The 16,183-nt window shown below is 35.1% G+C and overlaps 1 protein-coding gene across 2 annotated transcripts in view; it reads left to right on the forward strand.

Moving 5' to 3' along the window:
• The first annotated feature begins 10,089 nt into the window (after positions 1–10,089).
• The window catches only part of LOC21405844, an 8,070-nt gene continuing 1,976 nt past the window's right edge, over positions 10,090–16,183 (forward strand). For both annotated transcript variants that reach the window (XM_010105268.2, XM_024170238.1), the window contains exons 1-7: positions 10,090–10,362; positions 12,134–12,368; positions 12,497–12,583; positions 12,670–12,839; positions 13,786–13,925; positions 15,030–15,207; positions 15,323–15,917. In XM_010105268.2, coding sequence (XP_010103570.1) covers positions 10,190–10,362; positions 12,134–12,368; positions 12,497–12,583; positions 12,670–12,839; positions 13,786–13,925; positions 15,030–15,207; positions 15,323–15,917 — 1,578 coding nt within the window. In that variant the 5' untranslated portion in view covers positions 10,090–10,189. The remainder of the gene's footprint in view (positions 10,363–12,133; positions 12,369–12,496; positions 12,584–12,669; positions 12,840–13,785; positions 13,926–15,029; positions 15,208–15,322; positions 15,918–16,183) is intronic.

Consider the following 16,183-nt stretch of genomic DNA (forward strand, 5'->3'; position numbering starts at 1 on the left):
CCTTATTAGGTGGTTAATCTTACCCAAATTAGTTTTAAGTAATGATTGGAACCCTCTTTGGTGACTTAATTTGGGTTGTTTGGTGAGCTTTAGAATTAGAACTTCCAAGTCCATTCATGTTAGTAAAGACTTGCTTATAGATTATATGGATCGTATAAGGAATGAAGTTATTCGTAGTAAAGTAGGAGTAGCACCAATAGAAGATAAGGTGCGTGAAGGCCACTTGAGGTGGTTCGGGCATGTCCAATGTAGACCGCTAAAAGCACTAGTCCGTGCTTGGGAGGACATTCTTATACCTAATACTAGGAGAGGGACGGGTAGAACAAGAATTACGTGGACCGAAGTCGTTAGGAAAGACATTCTAGATCTAGGCCTTCAGGAAAGTATAATTTCGAATAGAACCGTATGGAAAAGTGAAATCCATATAGCCGACTCCAATTAAGTTGGGATTAAAGCTTGTTGTTGTTGTTGTTGTTATTGTAGGAAAGTTTACATAACTAAGGATGCGATCCAATGAGATTGAACAGTTCTAAGAAGCTTAGCATGTTTCTCTTGGAGAATGATATTAGTGTAGATACGCATTACCTTGGTCTAGCACCATGAATGATGTTTCATGATGTTTTTGGATTGTTAACGGCAACTTTTCATGTTTTGCTCATACGCATGTTTTGTGGATTTTTCCGTTGATTTGATAACATGTTGTTTCCCTGATATTGGATAGAGTGCATCCACTTCTTGAGTTTTAGATTTATTTCAGCATGAGATTTCACTTCTCTTTCTTTTTGGACATATTTAATCGATTTTCACTTCTCGATTTAAAACTCAGTTTTGTTCTAATTTTGGGACTTCGAAACAATTTTATTTATATAGGTACGAATATATATATATATATAGCAATTATATATATGAAAAACCTTACCGAAAATTTGAATTCGCCAGTCATGGTTTTCATATGAGTATTTTAGAAAAATGATTTTAGTCTCCGATTGAGCATTTTAGATAGTTGGTTTAAATATGATGACCATAGAGATCGGAATATAGAGATCGTATCCTTAGAGATAGGTCTCGAAACCCGTACGGGCCACTCTGTATTGTGGGTGGTGAGCCATACACTAAACTATGTCTTGATATTTTGAAAAGAGTATTCAAACCAGTGACATATGATTTATTTCTTACATATTTGTGTTAGGATGGAATGATGTTATCCGCATCATTACTAATACACGTCATTCTCATTAGGAATAGAATGATGTTATCCACATCATTAATATAAAGGGATATTGAATAAGTGTATTATGCATAATGAGATTATGTAGAACTAGGACACACATACACAATTTGATTTTCTGATAATCTCCGTTAAGTATAGAAAATCAAATTTGAGTCTACCAATAGTCATATATAGAATTATCTTAATCCTGAGTTGTTAGTAGACTCTTAGTTATGGATTCGTGTTTTTGACTTATTTGGTACGGATTTTGAGATTCTAAATCTTATTTCTTGTATCTTAGAAACTTGATGAAATGGAAAGCTGAGAATGCTAATATACGATATGGAATCCATCCATTTTTCTTAGAAGAAATAGAAAAGAGAAGAAAGCCTTCCAACTCCCAGTTCCTTTACATACTTGCGTTGATAATGGAGGAATACAAATTAGCGAGTGATCATAATCCGAATAGTTCTACATTAGAGCCCACACTCTATGTCTTGCAAATTTCAAGGACTACACGAGGAAGATTCGAGTTTTTCAAAAAAGCTAGAAGCTTGGACTATTCGTGGTCAAAGATCTCAAGTTATCTGCCTAATCGTTTGCTAGGTATCTATCTTTATAAATTAATATGATTAATTTGTTATTGCATAAATTAATATATTCTATAAAGTATTCAAAACTTTTATACAAATTTTTGTTATATACGATCCGCACATACACGCTTCTATATCCAAAATCGTTTCGCAAACTAATAATTTGCCTATTAATTTGAATATCCAAGTGTCTAATAGAATTATAAAATACTTGAGGGCCGTTTAGTTCGTTGATTCGAGTTTTTAATTCGAGTTGAGATGTGACTTTATGTGAGAACTTTTTACTGTAGTAAAAAAGTTAGATGTGAATATTTCTGAGAGTTTTTTGCTGTAGTAAAACTCGAATCGGTGAAATTAATGGGGCCTTAATATTTTGTAGACTACTTAGCTGCCATATTCCATAACTTTTGAAATTGATATAGTATTTTGAAAGAGTTTTCAAACACTTGATTAACTACAACACTTTGTATTTGACAACATCAGTTGTGATTTAATCATTTTTTTCACATACTTCTATTACATGCATTTAAGTCATACAATATACTTCTGATTTGATGTTTCAATCACTTTGATTATTTTTTTTATTTGTTTTATTGTCTTTATCCCCCTCTTTCCTACTCGGCATTTGACTCACCTCTGCTTTAAATATTTTCTCACCAGGGTTAGCAACTTGATTTACAATGCTTGTTTACGACAGTTGACTGAGGGCTCGAGATTCGAGATGGTTCGTATTTTGATTTTACAGTTTTTATTCTCAGTTGTATTGTACTGTGTGTATGTAAACTGTATCAGTCGACACTGTCTCAGAGTTGTATTATTTTAAGGAAAATTGTAAATTTATGGACTCTTTTAATATTATTTGTAAAAAAAAGACTCTAAAGCAATATGTTATAGTAATTATTGATATGTTTATTTTCTTAGTTTTTTTTAATTAATCTCAATTAATTAAATTTAAAATTTTAATTAAACTCCAATAATCACGACCCTTTTTTAGGTCGTGACATTGGATACAAGTTCCCCCTTATCAAGGAACTCAATCCTTCATTTGTAGGTGAGACCCAAAAAGTAAACAAAAGAATGGTAGGTCAGTCTTACTGATAGTGTCAATTTCTAATTTTTATGTCATGTTAAAATCATATTAGATTAAAATATTATACAAAATAGACAGTTTTTGACAAATATGACAGCTGAAAATAGAGAATTACTTATAGTACATTTTTTCTGATCCTACTAGAAAAGCTCCCACAAGAGAATTTAAAAAGTAAAGAATTTAGTTCCCTTTCCTAAATTGAATTCATGATTAGTAAATACACCTTAAATGAATATGAGTATACTAATCATTGAGGATTAAAGTAATACAATGATAAAATTAAATTCTCATTACAAAAGAATTAAGATTTTATCATGGTCTTGGTTTAATATATTCCAAATATATATTGATGTCTCTATTTAGTAATCACTATTAAAACAAACCAAATAAGATCTTTCCACTAATTCAGAAATGGACAACAACACATCCTTATCAAAACAGAGTGCTCATCGTTATTTAGGTTGCGTTTAGTATGAGGGTTCAAATCAGAGTAGTTTTAATTTTAGAATTAGAACCATGAATCATGATTTGAACATGTGGTCCAAACTATGATTTTGGAACCGGAATCAAAATCAGGGGTTGGAACTATCCAAAACCAAGAAGGGGGTGGTTTTAGGTTGCGTTTGGTATGAGGGTTCTAGAATCGTGGTCCAAACCATGATAAGTATAGGATCCATATGAGCACTTCATATACATAATGAGGGTTCAAATCAAAATTCTATGAGCACTTCATATACATAATTGAAGACTTTTATGATAAGTATAGGATCCATATGATATTTTATGAAAATATAACGGAGAACAACACTAAATATTATTTATTAATAAAATATTATATTCTATATTTCATAATATCGTAAAAGAATTATAAGACAAGTTTAAGCATTAATTCTCTTTCCACACACTAATTTCACATCTCCATCAATTTCAAATACGTGGCCTCGTTCAGTTAACAGATTCGAGTTTTCAATTCGAGTTGAGATTTAATTTTATGTGAGAGCTTTTCACTATAGCAGAAAAAAGTTAGATGTGACTTCTTATGAGAATTTTTAATTGTAATAAAACTGAAATTGAAAACTTGAATTGGTAAAATGAACGAGGCCTTGTTCACTCGTGAAAGACTGATGAGGTTTCCTTCTTCAGTCAACATTAAAAATCTTTCATTGTCTTTGGTATCAATGATCTTTAGAAAAAAATATTCCATGGGTAAGGTAAATTATTTTCTTGTAATGAAGGTGTCTTATTTATGAAAACATAGCAACCTATTGAACTCTTCACCGATTACCCATATAGGTTTCTATCCGCGAAGAACTTAATTGTCCACATCAACAAAACTCTTAGTGTGAATGTATTTCACGATAAGAATCTCTCACTTCTATTTCACTTTCCTTCATCCTCTTTAGGTCATTGATCAATGGTTTCAAGTACGCGTTAATGTCATTTCCCGGTTAATAAGGCTAGTGTTCAATAGAGTTCACATTAAGAACTTTCGCTTCATGCACAAGTGTTAGAGTTTATGCCCTTAGAAATAAATGTAACAGTGCTTCTATGATATTTTGATAACAATGCTTCTATGATATTTTTTTATATCAAAGGCAGCAATTGTCTGTGGAGCAACGAACTTCTTTTCCCTCCAACACCAAGGTTCGCAGACTCGTATAGAGAGAATGGCTCTCCTAGCGGACTCAAGGAGGCGAGAAAATTGGTTGATACTAATATTCTCCAAATGCACCCAGTATTCCGGAAGGATGTTGTTGATGCAAATGTCGATGAGAGCTCATTCGTCACTTTCATCATAGCAGTCAAGGGCGAGGTCGCAGAATCTCCGGACGAAATCCAAGAGGTCTTTTCCACGCCTTTGGTGAGTGTTACTAACTAGAATGATCGTGACTCTTTCCTCATTTTGGAAGTATTTGTGGCAAACCGAGTCACCATGTCTTCCCAAGTGTGAACGGAGTCGAGAGAGAAGGTAGTATACCATGTGTATGCTCTGTCCGTAAGCGACTTACAGAACTTTCAGAGACAAAGATCATGGTCTCCGGAATACATTCCAAGGGCATCGAGGAAGCGATTGATATGCTCTTTGGGGTTGCCTTTACGGCCATTAAAGAGCATAAAGGAAGGAGTTTCATACCCTAGAGGTACGACTTTTGGTATAGCTTCGTGGGATGCGGAGGTTACGGCAGGTACTTCTCATCCTCTGAAGCAATGCCATGCGCATGCTGCTCTAAGATGGCTAGCACATCTTCACGGGTAAGAGGACAAGCATTGGTTAGCTCTGAAGGCTTCAGAATTGCTCCAACAGCTATGGCTTTTTGCAAAGCCTCATCATCAGCGAGACCAAGAGCTAGGTCTTTACGAAAGCGCTCCCAGAGCTTATTGGCTTCGGAAAGGATCTCATTATAGGAGTCTTCGAGGAATCAAAGGGCGGCCATGATATTCGGAATCGTGGGCTGTTCTCCTTCGTTGTGTTGGTCAGTGTTAAGAGTTTCATGGTGCGAAGCACACTTCTCCATCTTTTGAGAATTTCCTTCATGGGTGAGACAAGTTCTTTTGTTTTGAGGTGCCATTGTAGAATGGTGGCCTAATCTCCACAGTGGAGTCACCTTTATGTTGGGGCCCGGTAGATTTGGTGGGTACGACGTGTACGAGGTACACACATGCAAGTACCAAAGTACCAGATTCGGTGGTGTCTATACTGACGAGGATGAAACACGCCGCGTTCACAGAGAAGCGTGTATGGTAGGACCTCCAAAGAAGAATGGGTGATCGATTACGCCCAAAGTAAACCAAAGAAATTGGATTCTAAGGCCCACTTTACTGTCAAGTTGCTGAGGCACTCTCGACTATGCATGTGGGAAGATGTTGAGCTCATTCATGGAGATCACATGGATGAAGTATGGCGCAAGGAGTAACCGAACGGTTGATGGAGATTTGACTCGGAAAGTATGGATAAGGCTATTTGAAAGAACACTTTGAGGACAAGCATAAGTTGCCTCTGGAGCGGATGTCTAACTCATAGAGTATGGATAAGGCTATTTCAGAAGAGTGCTCGGAGAATGAACACAGGTTGCCTCCGAGAATGTGTATCAACAGGTGAAGTTTATGGTTTTTCAGAAGTGTGCTCCGAGACTGCAGAGTCCAGCCACGGAGGGCAGATTTTCAGACCTTTGGAGAAACCTGAGAAACTTCAAATGTAGCTTGAAGACGAGTTTGGATGGATCAAACGAAGTGTTTTAAGAATTTTTGAGTGAGATTTCTATGATTAACTTCAAACCCGAAGAGCCTCTCAGAGGGGTGAACTCAAGTTGTAATCTCTCAGAAAGAATGTGTGTCAAAAAGGGTTTCAAAAGTGTAATGTTCCCTGAAACGAAGAAGCTAAGGGGTATTTATAGGAGAAGGTTTGGGAGTCTTGGGTGGTTGCTCCGGAGCCGTATAGTCACGCCTTGCCAGAGGCCTGTACGAACCATTTCCCTCCAGAGCACCTACATCAAGTGACTTTCCTCTTTGACAAATAAATTGGCCAAAAATTATTGTATTTGGAGACCAAATCCGGAATTCTTGCTGACATTGGACCTTCTCCAAGTTTAGAGATCATGGATTGTTTGACTGAATTTGGTGCTCTGAAGGCGCTTCTATTTCTATAGGTTTGGACACATGTCAAACTAGCTCCAGATTGCCACCTTTGAATTTTGGTTAAACAGTCGTCGCTGGAGCACGTGACACATTCAATCTCCATGGAGCACGAGAAGATCCTTTAGACACAGGGGAGTCTCTTAGAGCATAAGAGGTTTTTTCGATCACAGAAGAGTCTTTTGGAGCATGGGAAGTATCTGTGGTGGCATCTGCGGTGATGCCTCTGGAGCAAGCGATTGCCACGGAGACGAATCCTTGGCCTGCTCCGGAGGAAGCTGCTCCAAAGCAGAAAAACTTCTCGTCTAGCATCAAATGGGAAGGTTCCATAGCTTAAATTTTAGATTTTCGAGTCTCCAAAGGCTGAAGAAAGGGTTTCTAAAACTACTACAAGGCAAACAAAGGATTTTGGGGTTGAATTCTCCATCACCCATTCATTCCTTAGCCCAATTATTTTATACCCCCTAAGCGGGACTTGAAATCGGATTGGACTAAGAAATAAATGGGCATGTTTGACTACCTATAGCCCACACGAGTTTTCTGAGCGTGACTTGGGTCCACAAAGTGAGCCCCAACAGTGTCACGAGATAGAATTATTGGGCTTGGACCCTTGTACGGGGCCTTGTATGAAAACGACCATCAACATTTCACTTTCTTTCTTTTCTCCTTTCGCGGTTTCAACTAGTATAATAATGAAAAAGAAAGACAACAAAACGTGAGGAAACAACGAAATTCCCCCTCTAAAATAACGGGTTCTCCATTAGTTATTAGGTAAAAATTTGCAACCCCTAACAAAAAAGAAAAAACATAGATTTTATACGAACACCCCTTTAACTTTTTAAATTTAACAATTTAGTCCCTATTTTTTTTTACAATTGACCCCTTGAATTTCAAAATTTTTACAATTAAGGACCAATAAAAAACAAGTCTTTTTTCTTGAAACTACCCACTTCCCTGTTGTTGTAACAAACATAAAATCAACTAAAATAACTGTTTTTTGAATTTAAACACTGAATTAAACAAGATCTTAATTTACGTATTTTAACGGTAAATGGTCTTACGTGCAAAGAAATTGTTGAAAATAACTCCTTTATTGACACGTTAGTATTAATTGAATTTGATTTCATAATGCTAACACGAGGAACACAATATAGAGAAGAATTATTCAGTATATTAAGTGTATCATATCATAGTATGGTACACATATCTAATGACATTATATTATTTAGACATTTTGTTTATATCAATTTTTTACTTTTATTTTTCTCTTTTCTAATAGATATTTACATTGATTATTGAGTCAAAAACACTTATTATTCTACTTAATTTCTTTATTTTAATGACTTAACTTTAAATTATTATTTTTATTCCTAAAATATAATAATCAAATTTCTCTGATCATCCCTTATTATTTCATCGGCTAAACTTTTTTTTTTTTTTTTTTTAACTTAAGTTGCTAACATATATATATATATATATTTTTTTATAATACTTTTACTTTTTATACGTTTCTTACTTTGAGTTAAATATATTCATATACATTTTGAATTCAATCTTTCATGAACTATCGTTCTTGCTTGTCCATTTCGTTCCAAATTGAGCACATATAAAAAAAAAGTAATCCAAATGGGAAAAAAACATGAAACTGACTCAACAATTGAGTTTAATAAAAAATATAAATAAGCAATATAATATTAAAAATATATTAATGTACTTGGAGTCTCAATATCCTCAATATCATATTAAAAAAATAAAAATTTCTAATCAAGTTTTTTTTTTTCCTCAGCCGATGGAATAGCAAGGGACATTAGAGAAATTTGATTATTATATTTTAGGAATAAAAATAATAATTTAAAGTTAAGTCATTAAAATAAAAAAATTAGATAAAATAATAAGTATTTTTGACTCAATAATCAATGTAAATACCTATTAAGAAAGAGAAAAATAAAAATTAAAAGTTGACATAGACAAAATATCTAAGTGATACAATCTCATTAGACGGATGTACGACATAAATAATATGACATGGTACATTCAGTGTACTGAATAATTCCTCCTATTTAGGAGGCCTGATTTAGCTGACAAATGAGTAAAAATAGAAAGACACGGGAAGAAAAGGAAAGAAAAGATTAACAAAATTTCTCTAAGAAACAAGTTAAGAGCTTTAGTATATATAAGTCTCGTTTATTTTACCAATTCGAGTTTTAAATTTTAAATTTGTACAGTTAAAAACTCTCAGAAAATGTTATATATAAGTCTTTTTTCCTACCATTTTGATCATGTGAGGCTAGGGCTGTAACTCGGCCGAGTAAGCTCGGGTTTGGCCTGAATTTGGGTCAAGCCGCATATTGCAGGTAGGGAAAAATGTGGGCCGCAACAGCCCGCTGAGCTTAAAAACTCGCACTTCTTCTGGTTACATTGACTCGGGTAGGGTCGACAGGGTCTATGCGGATTGTGGTTATCTCTCTCTGCACAGACAAAACAAGGAGAACAAACAACTTTAAGGAGCCAAGTTACAGAGCAAGACCATATAACAAAATATATGAACATAGCAATGCATGAAGGAGATTAACAAAGCAAGTCATTTTCTAAAAATCAAAAGAAATGAGCACTGACCTTTCACTAAACAGTAAATGCTTCTTGCCTCCTTATTCTTCTTCATCTCTCTAAAGAAAAAAAAAAAAAAAAAAAAAACAACCTGAATCGAAATGAAAAAGAAAACAAAAGGCCTTAATTTCTAACTACAAAATTAGTTTCGAGAAAGAACAAAAGCAAAATCACGAAAACAAAAGCTCTTAAAGCAATTTGGATTGAATCTTCGACATATGAAGAATAATTTGGAGGAAAATGGCTGCTTTAGATAAATTAGATTAGGGTTAGAGAAAAGAATAAAAGACAGAGAGAGACTGAAGAGTGAGGCGGTGGAAAAATGAGTGAGGGAGAGAAAAAATGCCTTTTATATGTAGGGTTCTATGTGATTATTAATTAATATATAATATATGTATTATATACATATATATATATATAATTGAAATAACGTGTATTGATCGGTCAGATCAAGAGAGTACGGGTTCTAACTTTCCCACCCCGCAACCCTACTTGCACTGTGCGGGTTGGAAAATTATAAATCTGACAATTAAAAAAAAGAGAAATTGAGAATTTCTGGTAGGGTAGAGTTGGGTCGGTCGAGTCGGACAGGTTCGACCCAATTTCTTACCCTATGTGAGGCGCGCATGAGAAAACAATAATGTCTCGTTCATTTTACCGATTTGAGTTTTCAGTTTTAGGTTTATACAGTAAAAAGTTCTCAGAAAATGTCACATCTAATTTTTTCTGTTACAGTAAAAAGTTTTCAGAAAATATTACATTTTAGTTCGAATTGAAAACTCGAATCTGCGAAGTGAACGAGACCTAAAACTGCCCCTAAAAAAAAAAAAAAAACAGATTCTGCCTTAGTTATGAGGTAAAGAATAAAGATAGCTAAAAATTTCTTGCAAACGCAACCATCATCATGCTTTGCTTAAACAGAGAAGAAAGAAAACAAAAACCGAGCGAAAGAAAAGGAACGTTTAACGAACACAAAACAAGCGAAGAAAAAGAAAGCCATAAATAAAAGAGATCTTAGAGAGAAGAAGACGAAAAGAAAGAAAGAAATCGGCAACAATGGAGAACGCTGCTGAGAAGGTCGGGCTATGGGAAGGCCTGTTGAGAAGCCATCAGAAGTCGCTCAAAGCCTTGTTCAGCCCCAAGAGCGCAAATGCAGACCAAAACGACGACGTTCGCAGTATTCCTCACCTCTCTCCTCTCGCCAATTCCGTCGTCTCTCGCTGTTCCAGGTCTCTCTCTCACTCACTCTCTCTCCTCTTCTTCATTTTCCTTTCCAAATTCGAGTTTTCTTGATTTTTTTTCCTTTTTTTGTGTTATGGTTTCTGTGAAATTTCAGTACGTAAATGGAATATATTATCATCTTTGAGAAGAATGTACGCAAAAATTACTCTAGGGCATGCGTATGATTATGAATTGGAATTTGGAGCTGCCTATTTTGGTTTCATTTTGTGAATGATGGAATTTCGTTAGTATTTGTACTCTAGTACTGAAAACGATTATTACGTTACGCTTGATTCAGGCTTCCTTCTGATTGTAGATCATAATTTTGTGTTATCAGTTAGGTCTTGGGAAAAACTTGGCCTGATGTTAAGGCATTTGGAGTTTGGGGGGTGTGATTTTTATTGACTGGCAAAGAAAAAATCACCAACATTGTTTATAACTAGTGCAGAAAATGGCATTTAACATTACCCATAATTGAAGCTTTGTTATGATTGCTAAGCGTAATTTATATATTCGGTAGGTTGCGAACATAAATTGCAAACTGCTTCGTTTAAGCACGGTTGGAGTTTGGAGGGATAAAATATTGTTTATGATAGAAAATATATCAAGGAGAAATTTTTATGAGTAAAAAGTTTTGAAGAGGAATGGGGGTTGCTTTTGGCTGTTTGCAAAGTGTCTACTGGTTAAGTTTAATTTTAAGTCCTCCTGTGGGGTACTGAGGATCATAGCTCCAAAGAACCTATAGAGTGATTTAAAAATAAAAATAAAAAAATAAAAAAACCTCTTTGTGGACTTCCATCAGTAAAGAAGATAGTCATCCTCTCTGGATTTTGTTGGAAAGGGGTTTTATATTTTGTCCTTTTCTTTTCTTTCTTGCTATTGAAGTAACTAAAGGTGTAAAATGTGTTGGGCTATTTGTGTATGGCTGGACCAACCCGCTAACTAGAATTTTTCTTTCTTACGTTTTCATTTAATTTGTTGTTCTCTTTAATAGAATTGTATTTCCCATAAAAGGTGAATTTAATCGCTTTTCATAGAAGGATTTTCACTTTCAACGCCCAAAACAATTTGTTTCAAAGAGATTTTATGGGCAATGATCGGTGTAGTGTGCATGAACAAGGAAAAAAGTCCCTCAAGTTAAAGTTCTCTTTTATTTTTGTTTTTTTGTTTTTTCTTTTTAGCAGAACATAAACAAAATGAAAAGACTAGAAGTAGAAAATCCAACAAAGAATCCTCAAATACATCATATGTAATCACGCCTACACATCTTTCCAATTCAAAATAATCAAAGAAAATTGAAAGTCTTAAATGCTATATTAGTCAAGACCCACAATGAAGCTAAGTATGTAGATTTTCCAAAAAGATCCTTTTTTTTTTTCTTTTGCTGAAAATTTTTAGTTTTCATGTGTCTCTCTCAAAAAATCTTGCCATTCCTCTGTAACCAAATAGTCCAAAGTAGTGAAAGCCCTATACTCTTCCACATGACTTTTGCCATCTCATTAGAGACAAATCCACTTGGTTTTTTTTTTTTTTTTTTTTTTTTTTTTTTTTTTTTTTTTAACATCAATGAAGTGCATTATACAGGGAAAGCCCATAAAGAGTAGCTTCATTCAATAGAACATTCCATAATCCACAGGGGTAGGGATGAGATTTTGGGGGTGGGTCATTTTGCTTGAGCAAATTTTTATGCCCGTTTAAATGGTAAACATGTATTGCTGCATACTCCTGAACTACTCAAAAATGTGCTTACCCTAGTAATTCCCATCCTTTTTGCCACAGAATTCTTAAGATTCCTACTGAAGAGTTAGAGGCTCAATTTGGAATAGCAATACCTGAGGACACTAAGGAACTTCTGACATACTCGAGGAATTTTCTAGAGTTTTGCTCATACCAAGCACTACATATGTTGACTAAACGCCCAGATTATTTGAGCGATAAGGAGTTCCGACGTTTGACTTTTGATATGATGCTTGCATGGGAGGTTCCAAGTGTTGAGAACAAACAATTAGAGAAAGTGAGTTGGCCCATCATTGTCACCTTTTGCTACTTTGATCTATGGAGGTTTTCCTTAGATTTAGTTAAAATTTCACAATCAGGTTCTATAATTTTTCTTTTTGCTTTTTATCTTTTGGATGCTGTCAGGAGGCTGAGTCTTGCAGTAATCAGGAGGTAGAGGATGAGGCTGCGTGGTCACTTTTCTATTCAAGTTCTACGAAGATGGCTGTTCAGGTTCCTCTCAACGTTTTGTCATTCCTTTCATTTTCCTATCTGCAATATGCAGCTTTATGATTGGTTAGTCTTTTTCTTTCAATTAGGTTGATGATAAGAAAACTGTTGGACCAGAGGCTTTTGCACGGATAGCTCCTGCTTGTGCAGCTGTCGCAGATATAATCACTGTGCACAATCTCTTTGATGCACTTACAACCTCTTCACGCTGTCGACTTCATTTTCTTGTGTATGACAAATACATAAGAAGCCTTGACAAGTAAAATTTTTTTTCTTGGCTTCTTTCAATTGCTCAAATTCCAGACTTCTAAAGCAGAATTCGAACTGTTGCCTTATGTTATGTCCCTTTCCAGTTTGCACACGTGATTTTCCCACTTATTACTTTTTGGTTTACTCCTCTGACAACTAATGTTAGATTACAAAGAAAAGCTCACCGGAATTTACTATCACCAATTTGTTTAAGGAGACAATCTCAATTCAACATAATTCCACGTCCATGACAATATTTTATGCGCATGACATCATAGTGAACAAATTATTTACCTTTGTCGAAGTGAAATAATCTCTCCTTTGGCTGTTGGCCTTGGGTCCATTTCGAAGAAAATTAAACAAAATGGTGGCTATCTCTCATTGGGAAATGAGAAATATAACTTATACAAATTCAACTGTGGGAAGACTTCTATTTTTTTTTTTTCAAGACTTGAGTGAGAGAAAAAGACGGATCAATGTTTTGAAAAATACGATCCAAGAGTTTAAAAATTAGATTGCATCCCTGAGTATTTAAGATGGAGATGTAAATTGCAAAGCTTGGTTGTAATTAATTACCCGTGTGCATTAAAATTAATTGCAATACTAGTTTTCTTTTGTGTTTGACCAATGCATTCCTAAAAGCATGCTTGGTTCTGATTAAGTACAGTCTTCGCTTTTCTGGTATAATTTTACTTGCCAAACAAAAAAGTGGCGCACTTTCTCATTTTTTGATTAAGTATATTGTCCAAAGAGACATAATTCATGAAAAGAAAAACATGTTTCTGGACTTATTATTAGTTTATTACTTCTTTCTGAAGGGACATGTGTGTGGAATTATTGAATAGTAGATGAAGAGAAGTGACCCACTGGTGTGGGGAACGAACAGTCTTGTCCTTGCTTCAGCTCTCATGTAGGGATCAGAAGTCCAATATAATTTTCTCATGGTTCTTTTGCAGAATTATAAAGGCTGCAAAAAGTGCATTGGTTCCTTCCGTCGGAAATCTTCAGCTTTCTGAGGGAGAAATTGTCCTAGATGTTGATGGTACAATTCCTACTCAACCGGTTCTGCAACATATTGGTATCTCTGCTTGGCCTGGTGAGAGATTTTATCGTTTGATACAACTTTTTACATCAAATATTTGTTATCTGCTGGAAATAATTTCTTCAAATCCTTGTAAAGTCACTTGGCATCTAGTTCAAATCCTGGGATCCTATTCCTGCCTGCTCTAGTGCGGAGAGAGATTATTGGTAATGGAGGGATTGAACGTTGTTCTGTAACCCACAATAAAGCAAAAAAGAAATCACCATAACTTATTCAAGTTATACAGGCTATACAACTTCATTTATTTATTTATTTATTTTCTTTAGGATGTGTCACTGCATGGACAAGGAATAACTTTGCTAGAAAGTCATGTACTGCTAGGCTTCAAAAAAAAAAAAAAAAAAAAAAAGAAAGAGTCTACTGTTATTTTTATTGTTGATTGTTAGGAGAATTTTTTTGCGTCTTTACCAACAAGGAAGGAGAAAATTAGGTAAATATATCACTAATGTCTACAGCCCAAAATGAGTCCTTGCTCGTGGTCTTCGGGGATAGTTTGAAAACGTGACATGCTTTGCATAAAACGTGTATGAGATTCTTAGACGATACAGACATGTCTTGATTGCATTATTTGCTCTCAGAAAGATACCACTGATAGCTAAGGTGACATGGACATTTCTTGTTGACCTAGCTTACTATATCACCTACTTTTCTTAGCTATCATAGCGCAGAAACCTTATTAAAGAGTAAATTGGGAGAATTTGGGTCAGCTTGGTTTGTTTACGCCAGCTTTTGTTTATAATTGCATCAGCTTTCAACTTGATCCCTTGATGTGATGATGCGTGATATTTATATGTTACTATCAAATATCCAGTTTTTCTCTAGGATTATACTGGATGCCTTGACACATTGTTAATGCCACCTGTTTGTCATACATATTAGCTTTTACCAGTTATACTGAATTTATGTTTGCTTTAATTGCCCACTTCACGTGTGATACACATGTGTACGTTTTAAGTTCTGACTATATTCTAGATTACTGTCTCTCAGCATAAATGGAATCTTTTGACCCAATAGTGGAATGCGTTCTCTCTTCACAATCTTTCTTCGCATAATATTAATCTGGCCATTGTTACTTGTTGATTTATGGTCTTTCTGTAGGGCGGTTAACACTGACCAATTATGCTTTGTACTTCGAATCATTGGGAGTTGGGATGTATGACAAAGCTGTTAGATATGATCTAGCAACAGATATGAAGCAGGTCATCAAACCTGAATTAACTGGACCATTGGGTGCTCGCCTTTTTGATAAAGCGGTGATGTACAAGTCAACATCTATGTATGTTATCTGTTACCTTACTGACACTTGATAATTGGGACCATATTTTACCATTTTCACTTTTTTTTTGTTTTTTTGTTTTTTTTTTGAGCTCTTTATGTAATGTCGTTTGCAGAGCAGACCCTGTTTATTTGGAATTTCCTGAATTCAAAGGGAACTCTCGCCGGGACTATTGGTTGGATATTTGTCTTGAGGTCCTGTATGCTCACAGGTTTATCAGGAAAAACAGCCTTAAAGAAATTCAAAAGTCTGAAGTACTTGCAAGGGTTATTCTCGGAATCTTCCGGTACCGTGCTCTTAGAGAAGCTTTCCGCTATTCTGCATCCCACTACAAAACCTTACTTCCTTTTAACCTTGCTGAGAGTCTTCCAAGGGGAGATTTTATTTTGGAAACTCTGTCTAGTCGACTAGTCCTTTTAAATGCTGATGCTGCCAAAGGTGATGTTTCTGGAAGCCCTTATGCAAAACCGCAGTCCAAACTATCCCCAGTTTCACTCCTGGCACTTTGCCAACTCGGATTCATATTAGCAAAAGAGGGAAACATTGATGAAGAATCAATAATTGTTGGAGACGTTTGTGTTGGTGAGACCAATCCCTTAGAACTTGCAGTAAAACAATCTGTATCAGACACTAGTAGTGCTGAAGCTGCTCAGGCAACTGTGGATCAAGTGAAGGTGGAAGGAATCGATACAAATGTTGCAGTCATGAAGGTTAATAATGATCATAACATGTTAAATTTTCTTTCCCAACCTGTCAATTATCTTCTCCAAGCTAACATATCTTCTATCCTGCCTTTTTTCCTGAGTGGATTTATCACTTTCAATATTTACGGCAAGAGTTGGTTTTGTTCCCTCTTCTTCGTTTGGCCAGTCACATATTTTGATTTCAGATCTTGAGTAGATGATATATTTAACACCAAAGCTCAACCAAGTCAAAAAAAAAAAAAAAAAAAAAAAAAAAAAAAAAAAAAAAAAAA

This window comes from Morus notabilis, unplaced genomic scaffold, assembly GCF_000414095.1.
Source record: "Morus notabilis unplaced genomic scaffold, ASM41409v2 Scaffold437, whole genome shotgun sequence".
Classification (NCBI taxonomy): Eukaryota; Viridiplantae; Streptophyta; class Magnoliopsida; order Rosales; family Moraceae; genus Morus; species Morus notabilis.